The sequence below is a fragment of the Megalobrama amblycephala genome, linkage group LG22 (assembly GCF_018812025.1).
Source record: "Megalobrama amblycephala isolate DHTTF-2021 linkage group LG22, ASM1881202v1, whole genome shotgun sequence".
Lineage (NCBI taxonomy): Eukaryota > Metazoa > Chordata > Actinopteri > Cypriniformes > Xenocyprididae > Megalobrama > Megalobrama amblycephala.
The window spans coordinates 20877159-20901900 of NC_063065.1; the positions used below are offsets into that span (position 1 = coordinate 20877159).

General features: G+C 36.4%; 2 protein-coding genes and 1 long non-coding RNA gene across 4 annotated transcripts in view; all 3 read left to right on the plus strand.

The window, feature by feature from the left end:
• Nucleotides 1-5568, plus strand: part of trpa1b (transient receptor potential cation channel, subfamily A, member 1b) — a 241149-nt gene extending 235581 nt beyond the window's left edge. Inside the window, 4 exon segments of the mRNA XM_048175085.1 lie at nt 20-88; nt 1636-1731; nt 1842-1960; nt 4289-5568. Of these exon segments, the coding sequence (XP_048031042.1) occupies nt 20-88; nt 1636-1731; nt 1842-1960; nt 4289-4484 (480 nt within the window). The 3' untranslated portion in view covers nt 4485-5568.
• A 3357-nt stretch (nt 5569-8925) lies between these two features.
• Nucleotides 8926-19727, plus strand: LOC125258455. Of its 2 annotated transcripts, none has more exons than XR_007182625.1 (2): nt 8926-9046; nt 19339-19727. It is a non-coding gene; the product is annotated as an uncharacterized LOC125258455 (long non-coding RNA). The 2 variants fall into 2 exon arrangements; XR_007182624.1 differs by lacking the exon at nt 8926-9046 and adding an exon at nt 15081-16435.
• A 590-nt stretch (nt 19728-20317) lies between these two features.
• Nucleotides 20318-22911, plus strand: LOC125258454 (transcription factor 21). Its single transcript, XM_048175401.1, has 2 exons — nt 20318-21231; nt 22327-22911. Exons 1-2 carry the CDS (start codon nt 20824-20826, stop codon nt 22408-22410), a joined length of 492 nt encoding a protein of 163 aa, XP_048031358.1. The 5' UTR covers nt 20318-20823; the 3' UTR covers nt 22411-22911.
• Nucleotides 22912-24742: the final 1831 nt, after the last annotated feature.

Genomic DNA, 24742 nt, shown 5'->3' on the forward strand with positions numbered 1-24742 from the left:
TGTCTAAATCATTTTGCAGATTGGTTTGGCAGTAGGAGACATTGCAGAGGTACAGAGAAATGCAGAGTTGAAACGGATAGCCATGCAGGTGAGCAGAGTGGATAAAATACTGCTTATACCTTTAAATTGATATATATTTTCAACAATTATTTGCTAAATTGTTAGCAAGTTTGAAAGACACACTCTAAAAAATGCTGGGTTTAAAAATATCCTGAGTTGGGTTGAAAATGGACAAACCCCTGGTTGTTTTATTTAACCCAACTATTGTTTAGAAATTACTGTATTGCTTGCTTAAAATGAACCCAAAATATGTTGGAAATGAACATTTATTAATATGCTTAATAAATGGACATTTATTAATATGTTTAATTAATAATAATTAAAAAATAAACATTTCTTAAATTGCTTATTAATAAATGTTCACCTTTTGATTGCCTCTCTAGTATTTATGTATCTGATTTTTAATTTCCAACCTATTTTGGGATCATTTTAAGCCAGCCATATACAGGTGCTGGTCATATAATTAGAATATCATCAAAAAGTTGTTTTATTTCACTAATTCCATTCAAAAAGTGAAACTTGTATATTATATTCATTCATTACATACAGACTGATATATTTCAAATGTTTATTTCTTTTAATTTTGATGATTATAACTGACAACTAAGGAAAATCCCAAATTCAGTATCTCAGAAAATTAGAATATTGTGAAAAGGTTCAATATTGAAGAGATCTGGTGCCACACTCTAATCAGCTAATTAACTCAAAACACCTGCAAAGGTCTTTAAATGGTCTCTCAGTCTAGTTCTGTAGGCTACACAATCATGGGGAATACTGCTGACTGGACAGTTTTCCAAAAGACGACTATTGACACCTTGCACAAGGAGGGCAAGACACAAAAGGTCATTGTAAAAGAGGCTGGCTGTTAACAGAGCTCTGTGTCCAAGCACATTAATAGAGAGGCGAAGGGAAGGAAAAGATATAGAAAAAAGTGTACAAGCAATAGAGATAACCGCACCCTGGAGAGGATTGTGAAACAAAACCCATTCAAAAATGTGGGGGAGATTCACAAAGAGTGGACTGCAGCTGGAGTCAGTGCTTCAAGAACCACTACGCACAGACGTATGCAAGACATGGGTTTCAGCTGTCGCATTCCTTGTGTCAAGCCACTCTTGAACAACAGGCAGCGTCAGAAGCGTCTTGCCTGGACTAAAGACAAAAAGGACTGGACTGCTGCTGAGTGGTCCAAAGTTATGTTCTCTGATGAAAGTAAATTTTGCATTTCCTTTGGAAATCCGGGTCCCAGAGTCTGGAGGAAGAGAGTATCATTAAGTGCATCATTAACATCATTATTTTTTATCAATATACAAAATTACTTTAAAATGACTCATCTTGTACTCAGAGGCATGTCCAAATTTCTGTACAATTAAAACTTCACTAGAATGAGAAATCATTCTAATAAAATCAGGATTCACAGCTGTGATGTAAACTATTGGCTATTAAAAAAAAAAAAAGCCCAAATAGGCAAATAGGTTTCAATAGGAAATACAGTATGTCAACACAGGAATGAGAACGCTTATCAATAGAAGTATAAATACCATGATATAGTGTACATCACATTAATCATTATTACAGATAGATCTTCACACTGCCCTTGAGGAGAAACTACCTTACTGGTTCCTGAAGCGAGTGGACAAACCAACTATTACCATCTATCCCAATAACTGCAAGGTTTGTCTACCAGCAAATGTGGTTCCCACTCTGAACATGAACTGTAAACTAACAGTTTTTCAATTAACATACAACATCTCTGTGAATATTAACACTGACCTGTTATACAGAAAGTGCTGATGCAGGTCTTCCTTGATGGTGAGATCCAGAACACAGTTCGCACCCGTCTGAACCTCTGCTCACGGCAGGGAGGGCATCTAGAGAGAGAGCTGCACAAGCAGAAGAACAGGTGATCTCTTTGTACCACCACTTCTGTTTTGGGTTTACTCAGGAAGGGATTTCAAATGTGAGCATAAACTGTTGTGCTTGTGTGAACTTTATAGGAAGAATTTCTATTTCTCCCTGTATTGAACATCACAATGGAAATGGGAGGGTTTATCAAACTTTAAATGCAATATTGTGCCTATAAAACCATCAGGCAAAAGAAAAGCACAAGTTGGCAGGGATTTTTTTAAAAATTATTTATAGGCTAGTTGACAGTTCTACTCAATATTTCAATAGATATATATTGTAATGTGCTAGAAAATAATGCACAAAAACCTCTAATATCTAATCAGGTTGATGCATGTAAGTAAGAATAAAGCTTATGTACTTCAGTTTTGAAATCTGAATATCACAAATCTTAGACTTGTGGGAGAGCAGCCCCTAGTGTTCATCAGCTATAATGCACCATCAAATCAACCAGGCATTCAAATTGCAATTTAGAGTTTGGTTTGCTACATCAACCATCACAAATTCAATTGAATTTTAATTTAAAAGTATTTTGCAGTTCAAATGTTAATGGCTCTGATTCACATACAGTACCTACCTCACCTACCCCACTTTTAAGTCAGTTTCAGATAATGTGATGTATATTTAATTTTCAAAGTAATATTTAAAATATATTCTGCTTTAGTTTTATAACAAATACAAGCATATAGATCTGTGCAGATGTGGTGGCATCACTTAACATTTTATTTATTAATTTATTTTTACTTAAATGCATAGTTAAAACAAATTCTGTTACCATTTACTCACCCTCATGCCATTACAAACCCATAAGAATTTTGTTCATCTTTGGAACACAAATTAAGATATTTTTAATGAAATTGAAGCTTCAAAAAGTTCATAAAAAGATCATAAAATAAATCCGTATGAACTGAGCGGTTTAATTCAAGTCTATTGAAAAGATATAATCCTGAGCCTAGTTTCTTACAAGGTTTTTTTTTTTTCTTTCTCCATTTCTGTCACCGTTTGGGTCCCTTGCAACTGTTGCCTCTGGCTTGCTCAGGTGGGAACACATAATATTGATTCAGAACTGAATCAGCACTAAAACTGACCTCAGCTAACAATCACTATATTTTTTTTTAAGAGCTGTTTTAGGTGTAAAGAGTACCTAAAAACCATACTTGAGTAAAATACAGATACCTTACAGCAGAAATGACTCCATTACAAGTTACAAGTCACCAATTCCAATATAACTTGAGTAAAGGTTAGGGCCCTATTTTAACGATCTAAGTGTATGGTCTAAAGCGCACGGCGCAAGTGCACTTAGGGCGTGTCCGAATCCACTTTTGCCAGTTTAACAACGGGAAATATTGTCAGTGCGCCAGGCCAGGTGCATGGTCTAAAAGGGTTGTCCCTATTCTCTTAATGAGTAAAGGGTGTGTTTTGGGTGTAACGTGCAATAAACCAATCAGAGTCTCATCTCCCATTCCCTTTAAAAGCCAGTTGCGCGTCGCGCCATGGTGGATTCGCTATTTACATGGCGGAATTTGCAAGCGGATAAACTGAACGCTTCTCTAGTGAGGAAATGGATCTGCTCGTGCGCAAGGTTAAAGCACGCAAGCAGACCACCGACAGGACAAGCCGGATTCCACCAAAACATTTTAATCTTTATGCACACAATAATAATCTTTTACATTGTAATCCTTTTATTTTCAATATTTGGCACGTTTGTGTGCTTGTGTAATAAGCAGAATGTACGCGCGTTGTGCACCCGCATATAGACGCATATTACTAACATGCTCTTTAAATAACAAAATAAATATTGCACCCTTGACTTTAGACCAGGTTTCAGTTGGTCAATGGTGCAGTCTATTTCAGTTGCCTCAAAATAGTAAACGCCAACAATGTGCCTGAACACACCTTGTTTTCAGACCAGCACGCTCATGGGCGAACAGATGGGCGCAAATGCATTTGCTATTTAAACAACGTGGCGCAGGACATACTGCGTCGGAGTTAGAGTGTCTTATTTTTAAAAAATTTTACTCATACTGAATGTAGGCTCAAAGATGCAATAGTCCTCAACACCTAAGATACAATCTCTTTGTGAAAGTGTCGGAGTTTTGAGTGAATAGACATTCAATGGAAGCACAGAAATATCTCAGATTGCATTAAAAATATCTTCATTTGTGTTCCGAAGATGAATGAAAGTCTTGTGGATTTGGGATGACGTAAGGTTGAGGAAATGATAACAGAATTTTCATTTTTTGGTGAACCGTCCCTTCCTCAGTGAGTTTATCAGACATACAATATGGAGTGGTATGAACTACATTTGATCCGTTCTTCCCTTCAGGATGAAAACGATGTCCTGTATGCTGGAGAAACAGCATAACCTGCTCAAGCTGATCATCCAGAAGATGGAAATCACTTCTGAGGCTGATGAATATGACGGCCCACAGAACCCTAGAGCTCTGAAACAGCCCACTTTTTCCTCATCTCAGAAGTCAAAGTGGGTTCCACTGATGCAAGCTATTAGGGCAAAGAAATAATTTTAGAGATGATAACATCATAATGTAAACATAAGCCAAATACTCAGCCATCGTTACTTATATTGACTGTTTTGATGTTAGTTTTAGTTTTTCTTCCCATATGATTAAGTGTATGTGTAATCATGGGATCATATGTATTTGGTAGGTTGCACTGATGAATATATTAACCCATTTAAAGTTTGTACTGAACTCAGAAAAGAAGTGTTTGAATAATATCCAATGCTTTAATACATAATGAAGTTCTTATAGCTCCAGTACTGAAGATGATGTGGTTTGAGAAAAGCATTTGGAATTAATGTGATAACAAACCCCTAAAGCAAACTTAAAGACTTCAAACTCTGTGATGCATCACATAGAGATTTATCACACCGAATGGTCCACATTTGTAGAAGAATTAGCATGTAAATTTCATCTGGCCTTGTGCCTGGACACTTTGTCATGTCACTGATTTCAAAGTAGTTCTGCCAAAGGAGAGCACAAGTGTGTAACCCTCATTATTTGGATCTGTTTGAGCTCCCTTTTTAGAGTATCCACCATTATATCATGATGATATTCCCATGAAAGCTGCATTACATAAAACCATCCTGTTGATCACATTGTCAATGGTGATTTCACAGACTTAAGCAAAAGTCACTCATGTTGGGAGTAGATTAAGACACGCACCTGCATGGCCAGATCACTGTAAAAATCACTTTGTGATTTAGCATGCACATTGTGAGATGTAGTAAATTTGATGACAAGGATCACAATATCCAGATGGAATGGATTTGCTTTAGATTTGGTCACTTGAAGCAATACTAAACTGATATCTTTACTGCTGTTGAGCTTTAAGCATGAACAAAAAAAAAAAAAAAAGAAATAATACATGAAATGCTACAAATATACTGTGTTCAAGCCAACCAGAGTCTTTTGAGTCTTAAAGAACCCCTATAATGCTTTTTCGAATATTACCTTTCATGCAATGTGTAATGTAGCTGTCTGTGAATGTAAACGATCTGCAAAGTTGTGAAACCAAAAGTGCACGATAAATAAAGTTATTGTCTCTCAAAAGAAAGAATTGACTCTAAACAGCCTAAACGAGTCGTCAGTAATTCGAATCCCACTTCCATGATGGGTACACGCAGAGGTGTAAAGTGTACCTGAAAACCATATTTGAGTAAAAGTACAGATACCTTACAGCAAAAATTACTACAAGTTACAAGTCACCAGTTCCAATACGACTTGAGTAAAAGTCTAAGAGTATCAAAGAGCTCAAAGATGCACTAGTTCTCGACACCTGAGAGACATGCCAGTGAAAACAAGAAACAATTGATTTGTAAGATGAGGAAATCATATTTATTTTCTGAAATAAAAATAAAAGTGAACACCTCAATAGTGCAATAAAGCAAAGTCGACACAACAGCCTCTTAAACGTCTACAAACTCTCAAGTCTCAGTTAAAGGATTAGTCCACTTTTAAATAAACTTTTCCTGATAATTTACTCACCCCCATGTCATCCAAGATGTCCATGTCTTTCTTTCTTCAGTCGAAAAGAAATTAAAGTTTTTGATGAAAACAGTCCAGGATTATTCTCCTTATAGTAGACTTGAATGGGCACCAAACAGTTGAAGGTCATAATTAGTTTCACTGCAGCTTCAAATTGTTCAACACAATCCCAGATGAGAAATAAGGGTCTTATCTAGTTAAACCAGCGCTCATTTTCTGAAAGAAATTGAAAATTATTTAAGTTTTAACCTTAAATGCTCATCTTGAACTAGCTCTCTTCTTCTTCTTCTCTATTTGAATTCCAGCAGTGTAGAAACTGCTAAGTGTATTACTGCCCTCCACAGGCCAAAGTTTGAACTAATTGTAATATACTATTGAACTAGCATATTGCATATAAAAATTAGTTCAAAACTTTGACGTGTGGAGGGCAGTAATACGCTTAGCAGTGTCTACACTGCTGGAATTCTAATAGAGAAGAAGAAGAGAGCTAGTTCAAGATGAGCATTTCTGGTTAAAACTTATATAATCTCTCATCTGGGATCGTTTTGAACAATTTGAAGCTGCAGTGAAACTAATTTTGACCCTCAACTGTTTGGTGCCCATTCAAGTCTACTATAAGGAGAATAATCCTGGAATGTTTTCATCAAAAACTTTCATTTCTTTTCGACTGAAGAAAGAAAGACATGGACATCTTGGATGACATGGGGGTGAGTAAATTATCAGGAAAAGTTTATTTAAAAGTGAACTAATCCTTTAAGTTCAAGTGCACAAAAAGGCCATAAATAGCCAATATCAATTCTTAAAGGTGTTGTCAATATTGCGGAAAAATAAATTAACTTGCACTGGATTTGCTGGTTTTGGCCTCATCATCGGCTACAGTCATGACCTCATCTTCTTTAATCAAACACCTGCGATTCAGCAACTACCTGCTAATGCACTCGCATTCGCCTTGCTGACAAGTTTGGGTGAGTAAGGGCAAAACGCACAAGATATAGCCCTTAGATAGCGATATCGCTTCTTTATAGCAGAAACAAACTGCTGCAGAAAAAGTTAGGTGCCATGCAAAATGTAATGTGTAATTGCATTACTCATCACAAATGTATTGGAGTAAAAAGTACATTTACTTGTTCAAAAATGTAGTCAAATAGAGAGTAAAAGTTGCTAATATCTTTGATACAACACGTTCTTCAACCAATACGCCTATATAGATCGTTTGTCACTTCCCTGAAATACGACCCATAGGAGTGTTTACTAAAGTTGCGCCCCTGTTGACAACAGGACACTTTCATTTTAATTCATGAAATACGACCCATATGAGCGTTTGCTAAAGTTGCGCCCCTATTGACAACAGGACACTTTCATTTTAATGCATTGTTCACTTTTATCTGCGTCATGTTTCCGGTTTCGCTTAGCTCATTTGGCAGAGCATTGCAATATATAACAATATGCAATCATGTGATCATGCGATCTTGGGTTCGATCCCCAGGGAACGCATGTGCTCATAAAGTGTAAATGCACTATAAATCACTAAGGGTAGGTTTAGGGGTGGGGTGGGTGTAGTCATTAATAAAAAAATGAGTTTTGCTAAATGGAAATAGGACAAATGGTGTAAAAAGTCCACACATTGCATTTAAATGAACACGCATTTTGATTGGTAACGACAGTCATACATCATTTCATGACGACAGACGTAACACGACACTGTCATTATTTTTATGCCAGCTAGAGGGAGCATGACTTTAAAACGTAAATATAGGTCGTAATAAGGTGCTTGAAAAACGACCTATAGGGTCATTTTTTTTTGGAGGACAGTCTGCTTTGATACTCAGTACAACTGCAAAGTAGCCAAAAATATACTTAAGTACAGTAACTAATTACAAATACTTTACACCACTAGGTACACGTCACTGGGTAACACATTTGCCCGCCTATGTTCTAAGTTGTCCACCTGCAAACAGCTTAACCTGCCCTCAAACACTGTAGCTTTTTTGTGTGGTTAACATTATGTCAAGAAGACACTGTAAAAGTAAATTGACGTAGAAACCACATGACAACAGTGTCGTGGACAAATGCGGAAGTAGTGTCAGCAAACCACTAGCTTGCTTCAAGCAGTTCCTTATTTACTTCTTGCACGTTTTATGGTGGATTGTGTTACTTATTTATGGAACATAATTACTGTTTACCATCTGCCGTTGGTTCTGTCGACAAGGACAGCTCCCGTAAACGTAAGCGTACGGGCCTAGTGATGGGCAGATCGAGGCTTCATGAAACACTGAAGCAGCTGAATCAAATGTGCCGTAATGATTCGAGGCTTCGAAACAATCTGACACCCGTCTCCACGGTGACCCCTAGTGGTCAGAGCAGTGCAAATGCAACAAAACTCAGGCCAAACATGCATTAAAAATACACTTTAACAAATGTATTTCAAAAGTTTTATTTAAAGTAAAATCAATTAAATGGAATTAACTAATCATCTAATAAGATTAAATATCGAGTGTCTGTATAATTTGTGTTCTTTTATCAATTTTAAAGGCTTGTATCTGTTCCATGGCTCAAGCTAAACAGGCCAATAAGAGATTAATAACTACCATTATTCATTTTAATTATTCTGTATAATTAAAACATCTACAACTGTATAAAACTGATCGGAGATCAGGTAAAACCATAGGTTTTAAGCCCTAGACACTTGTTCAGTAGTTCTCAGTGAATCTGCATGATTCATGGGCTCACTTTATCATCGCCCTCTATCGGTGAACCACTGAAATTTCGAACTGTTTCGAAACAGTGATGACGTAATGAAGCCTCGTTTACTAAAATCACGTGACTGGCAGTTTGATACACGCTCCGAATCACTGATTCGAAACAAAAAGATTCATGAAGCTTCGGAGCTTCATGAAGCAGTGTTTCGAAATCGGCCATCACTATACGGGCCAACCAAACGACCCAAGAAGAGTTTGGGACAAGAGGAGAGAAAGAGCGAGGATCAATATCAGTGTTGCATTTTCTAGATGGAGAGAGCTTCGCGACAAACTTCACCTAGAAAGAGATGCCGATCTCGCTTGTGTTTTACTCGACAGGTGAGTTGTTTTGATTCGTATCTTTACAGAAAACGTATGCCACCATTATAACGATCAACACGATTAGTATTATGGGGCATACACGCCAAACGCGGGGCATCGCGTCTCTAGACCCGCGCGAGGACGCGTCCGATCCATAGTCTGATCGCGTCTTTGCATTGTATTTGTATGTAATCTACTCGCGCAAATCGTTGAACTCGCGTTTGCTATGTATGCTCAATTATTGTGTTTGAATGTACACAAGTGTATATATTTGTTGAACAAGTGGTAATCGATTTCATATCATCTGACTAAACAGTAATCAATTAATTTGATAATTTACTGTCAAACTATATTTGCTGTATTGTATTGCAATATAGCATGACGCAATATGTAATGGTGGCATGTGAAAATTGTCTTTTTCAGACACTTACGAAATCCAGTATCAGATAGATTTTGTTAGTTACTGTAGCAGCTACAGTGTAGTTATCATACTTTTACATCATAACCTCACAATAAAAATTGTGCTGTCAATACATATGATACATATGGTAAAGCGGAAGCAGCGCCGGCGATTGTGGCATAATAAAAGTTCCGCTGCTCGTGAGGCGTGTGTTGCGCAATCGCTCCAGCGGCCTCGTTCAGCTCCCACAACACTCGGTCCTGCTCTGCTTCATACTACAGTAACGTTAATAATCGCATCCATTAACATGTTTTCTTCCCAAGTCCTATTGCACTGTCTGTTGAGGTGGAGACCACATGTCCCAAGATTCCACACTCAAACTTGCCGTCATCAAGCTACGCCTTTGTTTTGAATAGGCCTCTAGCGACCTCTAGCGGACAAAATTATTACATACTGCACCTTTAACCACTGAGAAACGTCCTGGGTAGCGTTTCCCAAAAGCATCATAAGCCTAAGTTGATCGTAGCTCCATTGGTTTCAATAGAGCACGATCAACTTAAGCTTACGATGCTTTTGGGAAACTGCCCTGCTCCAGTTGTGCTTGCCATTGAGTTTCTGGTTCATCGACTACTTCAGACGTTTCATCGTTGGTCTCGGGCTCGAAATGATAAGGTAAAATCGATGCCATCTTTACTGTCCATACATTGTATACAATCTCTTGAGAATTGATAAGCCTCCAGACAGAGCTGTAATTTGACAATAGGCCTTTTGTTTTTGAAACGTGCTGAACGCAGTAGACTAATCACAACAGACTGGGCCATCTGACCAATCAGAGCAGAGCAGGCTCACAGAAAGGAGGGGTTTAGAGAGATTGAATCTTCGAACTGCTTTGAACGAATAGTTTAAGAATCTTTGAGAAATTAGGTGGTATTAAATGTATATTATGAGAAAACTAAAGTGTTTTTTGACCTTGTATGCATGTAAACCTGTTGTAGGAGACTCCCAAAACAATATTAGGAGCCTTAAAAATGGCATAATACTGTAGGGGCACTTTAATTTCTCTGACACTGAACCCCAATCAGCTGTGCTTAGGCTTTGGAGACAAATAAAAGAAAAGCAACAATTCAAGTCATCTGGTCAGTTTTTCACAGCATTAGGAGTTTTCAGAGCCCAGATATACATCACTTCCTCCTCCAAAGGGTAAGCAGCATTTCTCACACCCACCACCCAGATCTCAGCTAGACAGATATAAAAAGATTTAAGTGACAGAGCATTCGCATCGTTCCATATCACAGATTTGATCAGCAGATTCATCGATCTTGAGGGCCTTAATGTGCAGGAACATCAAGACATTTTGCAATGTTTGGCATTTTAAGATGTATTTTATTACCAGGTGATTGTAACTAAAATCCACAACACAGTGTGTTGAAAAATATGTATTTTAAGAAATAAATGTCCTTGTTAGATGTTACATGTATTTACTATAGTAATAACTATAAATTATGCATAATTACATGCAACTAACCCTTAACCTAACTCTATAGTAAGTACATGTAGTTAATTATTATTACTCAGTACTTACACTCAGTAATTACACTGTAACAAGGACACCTTAAAAAGTATAACCAATAATTTTATATTATCTGTATTTTCTTGGACAGGTTTCATGAGATTCACTCCATCAAAGTCTAGTTGGAACTGGGAGCAAATGGATAGTTCACTCTTCAGCCACTTCTCTCATTCAATTAAATGTGCTTGATTCAATGTAGGGGGAGGCTTCACTAAAATGGGGGCGTATTGATTTTCCTAATGGCCGTTTTGATGCTGTTACATGCCATTTGTTTTACACTGCAGCTGTGAGAGCGTGGTGACCATGGGAACCGGGGAGGAGAGCGCACATAGCTGATGTCATAGTCCTGCACCTGTCTCGCTTACTCATTCACACAAAACAGACGGAGAGAAAGAAGGAAAAGAGCCACTGCCCACACTACGACCCTTAACACGCTTACCGACAGACAACTGCACATTTCTCATGTTAGCTCTGACCTAAAACGATGTGGGCAGCATTGTTCCCATGTAATTAGTCCCTATGTGGAAGCTTGGGAAAGATGTGCTTACACAGTTGTTTAAAGGAGAGATTAGTGTTAAAATGCTATGAAAGGTGCCTCTGTTGCTGCTTGTTGCTGTTTCCTTCAAAGAGACATAGTTATTATTATTAGTTGAAATTAATGCAAGCAGAGCAACAGGTTCCCATTGGATGAACTGATGTTTTCACGTAGAACAGTTTAGACATGATAGACTGAAAAAAGCATGTTAATGTGTTCTTGGATAAGGAGTATTCTTGTGCAATGATACGTGAGAAATCCTGTCCATCCTGGAAGAAAGTGCAGGTCATTTTGCTACTTTAGCTTATGCAATATGCATCTGCAGATTTATAGAGATTCTTGCCATTCATAGAGGCTATAAAAATCATACACGGTTGAATGGTTCTCATTGTGAAAAATTCACTTTTTTTTTTTTATTCACTGTGGTGCTACAAAATCAGGATTAGGCCAAAAATGTAGTCACATTTGCCATTATTCAGAGAATTCTTGCTGGCTAAATCCATTCATTTTAAATTCAAATCCATGCAATCATGAATTTTGCGCAAGGGTGAAAGATTTCCTCATGTAGATTTCACAACGGGTTTAGATTGGTCATACGGAAGTGACTTCTATGTGATCTGTGCTTCATACATATCTACACTGTTGAAAATTTTGCTAATGTGAATGCACCGAACTTTTGTTCGCAAAAAATATTCTTTGTCCATCAATAGTGTAGCGATGTATGAAGCACTGCACTCACAAATATCACTTTTAAACCAAGCAGCTTTCCGTTGGCCAATTTGTTTGACCGTTTTGGAAATGAGCAACATGTACATGGGGAACTTTTTGCCCTCATGCGAATTCCTATTGGAATGATGGTGCATGTCCTCTGGCACAGAGCAGAGTGGAAGTTGAGCTTTACATTCACGCTATGAATTGTGGGATTGACAGCGGACCAGAGAAAGCCTTGAGTGTGGCCGAGAGTGTCAAACGTTTGTGCAGTTCTCAACTGTAATCATTCGTATCTGTGATGATTATATTGTACGGAAGAGGATTAGGGCCAAGCAATAAAACAAAAATAAAACCATCTCGAGATTAAAGTTGTTAAATTTCGAGAAAAAACTCATTAAATTTCGAGAAAAAAGTCGAAATAAAATGTTGAGAATAAACTCGTTAAATTACGACAAAAAACTCATTAAATTTTGAGAAAAAAAGTTGAGATAAAATGTTGAGAATAAAGTCATTAAATTACGACAAAAAACTTGTTAAATTTTGAGAAAAAAAGTCGAGATAAAATGTTGAGAATAAAGTCATTAAATTACGAGAAAAAAGCCATTAGATTATGAGAACAAATTCATTAAATTATGAGAAAAAAAGTCGTTAAATTTCGAGAAAAAAAGTCGAGATAAAATGTTGAGAATAAAGTCATTAAATTACGAGAAAAAAAAGTTGTTAAATTATGAGAACAAATTCGTAATTTAACAAATTTGTTCTCGTAATTTAACAACTTTTTTCTAATAATTTAATGACTTTATTCTCAACATTTTATCTCGACTTTTTTTCTCGTAATTTAATGACTTTTTTCTCGTAATTTAATGACTTTATTCTCAACATTTTATCTCGACTTTTTTCTCGAAATTTAACATTTTTCTCATAATTTAACGAATTTGTTCTCGTAATTTAACGACTTTTTTCTCGTAATTTAATGAGTTTATTCTCAACATTTTATCTCGACTTTTTTCTCGAAATTTAATGACTTTTTTCTCGAAATTTAACAACTTTAATCTCGAGATGGTTTTATTTTTGTATTATTGCTTGGCCCTAATCCTCTTCCGTAATATTACCCGTGTGTTGAAAAAAGAAAAAAAAAAGCGGCATTTTATGGGGCTTTTCCACTACATGTTACAGCTTGATACGCCAATACCGTACCGATACTAAAAACTGACGTGTAAACACTGCAGATCACTAAATGGTCAGAGAGAATTGTCACTACCAGCATCATTGGATTTGCTACAAAAGACACCAAACCTGCTAGATTTAAATTGTCAGCAACAGCCACCGCAGTATCATTTGTCCGCATGACTGTTTTTAAACACTCAACTTGAAAAAAGAAATGGCTGTATCGTGGTCAGTAGACGAGGTGGCAGTACTAAACTGCAGTGGAAAAGCAAAGTGAGCCGTGCCAAGCCGAGTCATACCAAAAAAGCGTACAGCTAGCGACACAAAGCGACAAAGCAGCATGATCGCATTTATTGCCGATTTCCGCTGACATGAGTGATAATAACCCATGGTGACAGGATGTAGGCATGTCCAGTGAAGTGACAAATTTGAGATTTGTTTAACTTTATGCAAATGAAGAGCGACTTTCTGGATTGTTTGATCTTAGCAGCAAGAAGACCGATTCGTTGTCTACAACATGGAATAATATTCGTTAGTGTCATTCACAAATGTTACAAGGCAACCAGTAAAGGCCCTTTCACACTGACCACGACACGATAAAGTGAAGCGAATCGCTGACGAACGATGCTTTCACTCTAAACGCGAAACAATTCATCACCTTCGGCTAATTCACGCCTGCACGATAGGTGGCGCTGACTGAGAACGCATTCTTCCCTGTATGTACAGTATAGTCCAAATGTTTGGAACTACTAAGATTTTTAATGTTTTTAAAAGAAGTTTCATCTGCTCACCAAGGCTACATTTATTTAATTAAAAATACAGTAAAAAAACAGTAATATTGTGAAATATTATTACAATTTAAAATAACTGTGTACTATTTAAATATATTTGACAAAGTAATTTATTCCTGTGATGCAAAGCTGCATTTTCAGCATCGTTACTCCAGTCTTCAGTGTCACATGATCCTTCAGAAATCATTCTAATATGCTGATTTGCTTTTATGATTAACATTTATGATGATTTTCAATGTTGAAAACAGTTGTGTACTTTTTTTTTCAGGATTCCTTGATGAATAGAAAGTTCAAAAGAACAGCATTTATCTGAAATACAAAGCTTCTGTAGCATTATACACTACTGTTCAAAAGTTTGGGGTCAGTAAGAAATTTTATTTTTTATTTTTTTGAAAATAAATTTAAAAAAATGAATACTTTTATTCAGCAAGGATGCATTAAATCAATCAAAAGTGGCAGTAAAGACATTTATAATGTTATATAATACAAAAGATTAGATTTCAGATAAACACTGTTCTTTTGAACTTTCTATTCATCAAATAATCCTGAAAAAAAATATTGTACACAAATATTTTGTACAATTGTACACATTAAATGTTTCTTGAGCAGCAGATCAGCATATTAGAATGATTTCTGAAGGATCATGTGACACTGAAGACTGGAGTAATGATGCTAAAAATTCAGCTTTGCCATCACAGGAATAAATTACTTTGTGAAATATATTCAAATAGAAAACAGTTATTTTAAATTGTAATAATATTTCACAATATTACTGTTTTTTACTGTATTTTTAATTAAATAAATGTAGCCTTGGTGAGCAGACAAAACTTCTTTTAAAAACATAAAAAATCTTAGTGGTTCCAAACTTTTGGACTGTACTGTATCTTGTAGGTTTTTCCATTTGGCTTTAACCTCATCAGCTGCACAACATACAGTAAATAATTTTATTACACAACACCATTTTCAACTAAAAACGGAAAGCTTTTTATGCATTTTGACCATTCAATTACACAACAATGGAGTTTTGGGGGCTTTTGAAAACTGTTTGAAAGTCCAAATTTTTGAAAACTGTAAGCTGTATAAGTAAAAATATGTATATGAAATTACATAATATCTAATTATTGCCTCACTCTCAAGTACTGAGGTATGAATTATAGAAACAGGTAGTAGTTGCTTTTTATGCCTAGATGTTCTTGTGCACAGAAATCTGTAACGTCCGCCTGAGGGCAGAAGTGCAAACAGGTTGTGGCCGGGGTGAGAGGGGTCTGTGATGATGTTACCTACCCCTTTCTTCACTCTGGAGATGAACAAGTCCTGAAGGTTGTGCAGGTGCACCCCAGTTATCCTTTCAGCTATCCTAACAGTCCGTTGCAATCTTCTTATGTCTGATTTGCTAGTTGACCCAAACCAGACCGTTATAGAAGTGCAGAGAACCGACTCAATAACAGCTGAGTAAAACTGTCATTTGTGCCTGTGGCAGGTTGAACTTTCTCAGTTGACAAAGAAAGTACAACCTCGGTTGGGCCTTTTTCTCAATGGAGTTAATGTGATTGTCCCTCTTCAGGTCCTGAGAGATGGTGGTGCCTAGGAACCTGAATGACTCCGTTGCTTCCACTGTGCGGTTCATGATGCTAAGTGGGGGGAGTGCAGGGGTGTTTCTCCTAAAGTCGACTATCATCTATCATTTCCACAGTTTTGAGCGTGTTCAGCTCCAGGTTGTTATGACTGCACCAGAAATCCAGCTGCTCAACCTCTTGTCTATAAGCAGACTCATCACTGTCTTGGATGAGGCCAATGACTGTGGTGTCATCTGCAAACTTCAGAAGATTGACAGAGGGGTCTTTAAAGGTGCTGCATCTGTGTAGCGGGAGAAGTGCAGTGGGGAGAGCACACATCCCTGAGAAGCACCAGTGCTGATGGTGACGGTCCTAGATGTGAATTTTCCCAGCATCACTAGTTTATTTAGGAGTGTATCCGGGACAATGGTATTGAAAGTGGAGCTGAAATCCATAAACAGGATCCTTGCCTAAGTCCCTGGTTTTTCCAGAAGTTGCAGGATGTAGTTTAGTCCCATGTTGACTGTGATGTTTTTGTCATGGCAACAGATGTCACAGCAACAGGTCTGTTGTCATTTAGTCCTATGATTTTTTGTTTTTTTTGGGTACAGAGATGATGGTGGAGAGTTTGAAGCAGGAGGGGACTTCAAACAGCTCCAGTGATCTGAGACAGGCTGGTAAGATACTGTTTGAGCCTTTAGCTTTCCTTATCTTATGTTTCCTGAAGACCCAGCATACATCCTCCTCACAGGCCCTGTTTCCACCTGGAATTAAGATGTGTTTTGGTTGATCGGATCACAAGTAGACGATTGAGACACATACCTGTTTACACCTGGTATTTTAATCCATCACTTTTGTCCACTTTCAACAACTTCTGTCCTGATTTCTTCGAGGAGAGTGTATGGGTTTTTTCAGATCTTTTGATTTAATGGACAAAACAAGTTTGCACAACTTACATACATGAACAAACACAGAGACGATGAAAAAACATACAGAGAGCAGTAGCTTTTGTTTCTGCTCTGATAGCCGCAAGACCACGATGAACGCTGTGAGTTTGTGTTAGAAATCAGGAATGGTGAGAGAACATTGTGCTTGGTACATTTTTTATCTTCAAACCAAACTTGGGTCTTCAGCTGACAAAGTTTAAATCCCATCTGGCTAGTGTGCATCCCATAATATTTACGCATTAGGTCAGTAAGCAGAGAGTAGGCATCTTTAGTGGCTGTTCGAAGTTGAACACATTCGACCACATGAGCATTTCCACTACGAAAGCTATCCGGTCATATGCGTTTTCGACTACCTCTGGAAGTGGTTGAAAGTGGACAAGCTCGAAATGCTTCACACCCCGTTTACACCTGTATTTAGCCTCGTTCATTTGCGATCTGATCAAACAAAACCCTTCTTAAAACAGGTGGAAACAGGGCCACAGATCTTAAGTGCAGGCTGAGAAGCAGTAGGGTGGAAGTGTTGATGGCTGTGTGGTGGGACAATCAGAGTGGGCGTGGGATGTGAGACCAGGCATTTAAAACCTGCAATAAAACTCATTCAAATCATCAGCTAAATGTTGATACTCCAGAGTGCTGAGGGATGGTGTCTTGTAGCTGGTGATGGCTTTCAAGCCCTTGTACACAGATGCAGCGCCGTTAGCTGAAAACTGATTTTTCAGCTTTTCAGAGTAGCTTTTCTTTGTTACTCTTTGCTCCTTATTCAGTGTGTTTTTGGCCTGTTTGTACAAGAGATTTGTTTGGCCTGTTTGGCCCCACTCCTGTAGGCATCCTCTTCGGCCTGGTGAAGCTGTTTAAGATATGCAGTGAACCATGGCTTATTGTTGTTATATGTTAAATTAGACCAATCTAGATAAATTGAGTGCTCTCTGACTCACACGCTCACCCAGAAAAAAGAGATCACATAATTCAATAGAAAATGAATAGAAATTATATTCTGTATAAAGAAATATGAAGTAAACATGAGAATAAATCTGTTCTTAGACACGAACAAGAGCTCAAAATCAGTTTTCTTCTACCAGATTGCTTTTTTTTTCCTTTTCGGTGTTTACACTGGTTTTCAAAACCAGCTCCACCAATCTTGCCCTTTTGTGCAACAGCAGCAGCTCTGGGTACATGATCTAAAGCTCAAATCTAATTTGATGGCCCCATTTCATCGTGGACGATGGGGTAAAAAAATTGACACACTGGTCAAAAAAAAAAAAATCTTGCTTTGTCACGCTGTGATTGATCGCACACAGTGCGAATAGCTCCATAAGGATCTATTGTTTAGATTCAAGAGCATTATCGCATAGCTTTGCATTGCTTGATAGCGCTTAGTGTGAAAGGCCCTGAATGGGAATGCCAACTAATGACAAGTTTGAACGAACTCTAAACAAACCTAGATTTTGCCTTATTTTGTTCAAAATGATGTCACACCTGTCCGTTCTTCGATTTTGCTTGAAGTCTATTAATACTAGGCCTACAACACTAGAAAATCATTGTCATTAAAGGGGTTTCACCGACATGGTTGGACATGGGGAAGTAATTGGCTTGAATGGTTGGTCGAACCATGTTCAAGTGGAAGTTCAAAAGGAATAGTTTGGCCAGATGGTGGAACAAATGTGAGATACGATGCGGAGAAATGGAAAATAATAAATAACTTCTTTTAACCTGAGTGTCTTAAAAACACAGTGTTCATGAGCAAGATGCTAAAATAGCAGTCAAAGACAACCATCTCTAAAAGCAAGTCTTCATTTAGAAAAACTATTGAAAATGCACAAAAGGTGTTCTTGGTGAAGAGGTCCTTACAGTAAGAATGAATATTTTAAATGCCACAGAGCAAAAAGCATAAACTGTTTATTGTAGGTTATTCCAAAGCTGTCTACACTTGGCAACAAACCTTTGCAAAAAATGAAGCATGCAAGTCAGCTATGCTTTTGGATAATTGTTGGCTGAGGGTGACCACTGTAATATAAAATCTTAATTTCACACTCATTAGGCGGGAATGAAAACTCATACATATCAAGTTTACTGAGAGATATTGTGAGATGCTGAGAACATTTCAGCTGTGGGAAATTTGGTTTTATGCTTTAGGAAATTTAGCTCTTCATGTATGGTCATGTAAAAGATGCTTGTGTTGCATAAACATCTTATGCAGAGATATACGGACACATTTGTGAAGCATTGTGTAATTTTATACAGATAATGCGTTATGGCTAACTTCTTTAAGGGCTGATGGTGTTCAAAATGGCCAAACTAAAAGTCCTCATTTTCATGTATAGCCTACATGTTCTTAATAATACATATTGTATAATCCTTTGATGTGTCATTTAATCGCCAATTCTACATGTGTGAACAGGTCATACAGAACAGTTATACTGAAGAGGCAGTCATACAAAGTTTCCTTTAACAGCTGAACTGACATCTGCCAAGAATAATTAAATAAAAATCATTTTAATTTGTCAGGCATGTGTATTTCAATCCTCTGCCGCGCACCTCATGCTTACATGTTTCTATATGATAGGAGAGACAAATGAGAGCACAGTGTGATCATGTGAAGAATGTCAACATGTGTATTTTTCCTTTACCCACAGGATCCCAGTGATTGCCCCCCATCCTGCAGATGTAATGTAAAGTGCTGACAGCTGTGGCCAATGTGCACCGAGCGTGTGTGAGAGCGTTCTAACCAAGCAGAAACCCAATATCTCTGTGAAATGACCAGTGGATTAAGAACGTTTGATAAGCCTTTCAGACGTTTCTATTTGCTTAAGAGCATGTGGGAAAAAGCATTTAAGTGGACCGTGGGTGACCACTGAACTGAAGAAATGAGAAACAAAAGTTTTTCACAATAGTTTCACTGAACTATTTATTTGAAGTATTGCTAGGTTGGTTTGGGTTACACTGGTGCAAGTTGTTTTGGAGCTTTTTTAATTGGATTCAATATTTATTATTATTTAATAAATAAACACCCAATCTGTCTATAGATGATAGAGTCTGCAATTAATTGTATTAAATAAATAAAAATTAAATAATGATTTAAATAATAGATATAAATATATTTTTATGACTAAAGGTAATTTATTAAATATTTTACTTTATACATTTAATAATAATAAATAACTTTATTTGATGTGTTTATTTGATCTGTATAATCAAAATTAATGTATTATGTTCATTGGCTTTATTATTTATTAAATAAATGATGAATATATATATAAAACCCCCGAAGCACTGGTCGAGATGAAGCTGTTCTCAGCGGGTACACGAACCCTGAACGGCTGCTGATGGCCTGGAGCTCACATCTCTGAAAACATCTAAACAAATTGTAAAATAGGCGCTATGATTAAATATGAGTCACATATTTCAGGTGTAAACAACTACATTCTTGCATAAAAAATCTTAAAACTACAGTTTGTGGTAAACAAGTGTAGTATTCACAAAAATTATGGTGGATTTGCTCGACAGTCGCGGAGTGATACAAATGGTGAAAAGGTAAGAGTGCTGTTATCAATAAAATATAGCACGGCTATCAGCCAATCAGATTCGAGAACCAGAAAGAACTGAACTGTTGTATAAATATATATATATATATATATATATATATATATATATATATATATATAAACAATAATGGAGTTAGTTCATGGCACATTACATGGGTTCATACTACATAATATCAGTGCCACTGTGTCAAACAAACTTGCCAAAAGTTAGATGGGAAAAGGGGAGGAGAAATGCCTGATCCATAATGACCCGGCCAAACCCCAAACCTTAAATGTGCTTGGTACACCACAAGGCAAGCTCTGAGATGCTCAGTGAGAAGGGGCAGAAGATACAGTCTGCTTGGTCTACGTGACAATTTTAATAACCAGATGCTGAATGACTTTGAATGGTGATTAAATAATGGCCTTGTTTTGACGCGCCTTTTCCTGGGCTTATTTTACAGAGATTGGCAATCAAGGCAGCACCTGTTGCTTTGAATCTACAGCAGGGACGCTGAATATCACATACTATTAAATCACAGGACATCAGTTTTTTCAAAATCAAGTTCTTTGCTCTGAAACAGAGGTGCAGTCGTGATGTCTACGGGTTCGGTGAGTGATCCTGAAGACCTCCAGGAGCTGTCAATCACTCACATGGACACTCGTTCTCTGGAAGACTCAGAAGATGAGTTTAGTATCAATGACAGTTTGAAAGCAAAGACCAAACAACCTCGAGCTGGTGCCAGCAACAACAAGCAACAAATGAAGATGGCAAAGGATGGCAGACAGTCTCAGAGAAACGCAGCAAATGCCAGAGAGAGAGCACGCATGAGAGTTCTGAGTAAAGCTTTCTCTCGGCTGAAGACCAGCCTGCCGTGGGTACCAGCAGACACCAAACTGTCAAAGCTGGACACGCTGCGTCTGGCATCCAGCTATATATCTCACCTCAGACAGCTCTTACAAGAGGACAGATACCAGAACAGCTTTGTGCATCCTGTAAACTTGGTATGAGTGAGTGTTGTCTAAGTTTATGACAGGATTTTATACACTTCCATCTGGTTCAGTAGTGTTATTACTAACTGATTAGTGTTATTAGCAGTGTTCAGTTTTATTACTTGTATAATATATAATCTATCTTACATTATATAAATATATCAAACAAATACCACTAACAATTTAGTATCATATCATATCATATCATATCATATCACTGTTTTTAAAAAGTATTTTATTTTTTATTATTCTATATTAAATATCAATAATTTAATATGTAAATAAACAAAATAGTTATAAACATAAATACATAATAATAATAATGAAATACTAACTTAATAAACAACTTAATTTACTATAAATAATATAAAGTAATTACATATTGATTAACAGTAGATACAGACAGTATGCCTTTTTAAATAGTGTGTTTTAAATAGTGTGTAATATATATATATATATATATATATATATATATATATATATATATATATATATATATATATATATATATATATAGTATTTTATTTTTATAATTTTGTATTTAATATCAATATATAATATTCACATAAACATAAAAGTATTCTTAAACATAAATAAATAATACCTTATAATTACTATACATAATATAAAATACATTATTTAATATATATTTTATCATGCTGTATAAAACATTAATGATTCAATATTAAAATAAATATTAAATTTAAACCGAAATATAACAGAAAACAAATATATAATCATACCTTTTATTTAGCATATTACTATATATATATATATATATATATATATATATATATAATGTTGTTACTGTAATATGTAATGTAAATGAAAAGTGATATGTACTATTAAGTATTATTTACTTACATCAATTAATGCAATGCAACTGCACCTGTATTAAATATATAATATAATATAATATAATATAATATAATATAATAATGCGCTATATATTTAGGGTGAATTGTTGATTTGGGACACTTTTTTTTAACCTGAATTCACCCCTAAAAAGTAATACTTCACAGTACACTGAGCATTACATGTGTTTGCATCTGCGTCTTATGGCATTGAACCAGCAATGTGTGGCTGACTTACTTCTTTTTTCCACAGACCTGGCCTTTTGTGGTCTCGGCACGATCAGAGGACACCAAAGACATTTCAACAGCGGTCAGACTATGTGGAGCTACAGCATAAACATCTGGCACCTCTCTGTCTTTTATCCCCCTCCATCTCTCTCTTTACTGTCTGTGCTCATGCACTTCCTTTGAACTTACATCAATGGACATTATGCAATGAACGCAACTGCATGTGGGACGTACCTGTAGTTAAACAGCAAAGTCATTGCACACAAATCTGTTTTTATAGCGTGATTGTTATGTTTATTTAGCAAATATAAGCAGATATTACTATGTGTTTGATTATTTTGCTGTCTGTATGTAGCTTAAATGTAACTTTTAAAGAAAAAAGAACAAATTGCATGACCAGAAGCACAGAAAATCGCTTTTATTGTTTTAAAGCGCTTGTAATTTTTCTAACCATCCAGCAGACATTTAAAAATCTGATTTTGATAGGATGTTTTCAATCTGTGGAAACAGCTTCAGTTTGTTTAGAGTTTTATTTTTCACTAAGCAGCAGCATCAAGTATGTAATTAAAGGATTAGTTCACATTCAAATTAAAATTTCCTGATAATTTACTCACCCCCATATCATCCAAGATGTTCATGTGTTTCTTTCTTCAGTCGAAAAGAAATTAAGGTTTTTGATGAAAACATTCCAGGATTTTTATCCATATAGTGGACTTCAAACGGTTGAAGGTCAAAATTACAGTTTACAGCGATCCCAGATGAGAAATAAGGGTCTTATCTAGAGAAACCATTGCTCATTTTCTAAAAATATTTTTTTTTATAAGTTTTAACCATAAATGCTCATCTTGAACTAGCTCGCTTCTTCTTCTCTATTTGAATTCCGGCAGTGTAGACACTGCTAAGTGTATTACTGCCCTCCACAGGTCAAAGTTTGAACTAAATTGTCATATACAATATGCTAGTGCAAGTATATAACAATTATTTCAAACTTTAATCTGTGGAGGGCAGTAATACACTTAACAGTGTCTACACTGTCGGAATTCAAATAGAGAAGTTCAAGATGAGCATTTATTGTTAAAACGTATGTACTTTTTTTTTTTTTTTTTTTTTTAAATGAGCGATGGTTTCTCTAGATAAGACCCTTATTCCTCGTCTGGGACCGTGTAGAACATTTTGAAGCTGCAATGAAACTAATTTTGACCTTCATCCTTTTAGGCTCAATTGAAGTCCACTATATGGATAAAAATCCTGGAATGTTTTCATCAAAAACCTTCATTTCTTTTCGACCGAAGAAAGAAATACATGAACATCTTGGATGACATGGGGGTGAGTAAATTATCAGGAAATTTTAATTTGAAAGTGAAACTAATCATTTAAGGCTACAGATGGAATAGAACAGAAAATATTACTCCAAGGTATGTTTAAGTTTATTTATGATTGTGATATTTGTGGTTTGTTCAATCTTTCTTTTTTATTTGCTTTACAGTATAACTAAAATGAATCACTCAATGATTGTCTACAACAACATCCTTGATGCATAATTTTTTGCCTTCCAGATGAAGTCATTTATATCACTGTAGACACGCCTGTTGATCAAGTGTATCTCATTTTTCATTGGTATAGTTATGCTGTGATTCAGTTTGATTCAGAACTACATTATATTACACATAAACTGTAATGTGTCACTTAGTAGGAATTCTTTGAGGAATGTAATTAAATGCCATAAAGTCCATTGTTTTAATTCCTATCGTGCCTTTGTTTATAAAATGCAGACTTTTTCAGGATGCTTATTTTTTTCTCGTTTGCATTGAAACCGCCCGGCCCTCATACTCAGAACTTACTGATCTTTTCACTTGATACGAAGTGATAACAAATATATCAACTATAAAATACATAACTTAATACAAATTGTAGAGCCCAAATGTGTTGTGCCCATGTGTGCAGCGGTCATTAGAAAGTGTGCAGTTTGAAGAGGAAGCCGACTTTTCACCACGTTTGTGGAAGACTGCAGCTGTCGAGCCATTAGTTTCCCAGAACACTGAACGGGTCCCTTGAGGGAGTCTCACAGGAGATGAAGCACTTTGTCAGGCAAGGACAGCTCAGAAACGGCTCTCACGTTCTCCACCGCTGCTAGGATGAGCGCTCTGGGGTTCACTGAGCTTACAATGAGGAAAGCATTATCTGACTGCTAAAACTCATGACTTCATAAACCACTGTGATTTGTCATCCTCTTATAATGCATCATTATATCAGAATGGCACTGGAATGTGATAGTGAAATATAGTATACAGTCTAGTATGTGTACGAATACAAAATAGTACCATCTAGTGGTGACAGAGCTTTCTGGACGCGTGATACAGTTGTTTTCAACAAGGGGACCTCAGGAAATTGAAAAACAACAAACACCTTCAGAAACCCTTGTTATTAGCGACACCGGTGGC

Bases quoted from the DNA above. Each gene is read 5' to 3' on its own strand.
- LOC125258454 (XM_048175401.1), top strand. From the start codon at position 20,824: ATGTCTACGGGTTCGGTGAGTGATCCTGAAGACCTCCAGGAGCTGTCA. The intron at 21,232-22,326 runs GTATGAGTGAGT...TTTTTTCCACAG, and splicing joins TTGTGCATCCTGTAAACTTG to ACCTGGCCTTTTGTGGTCTC.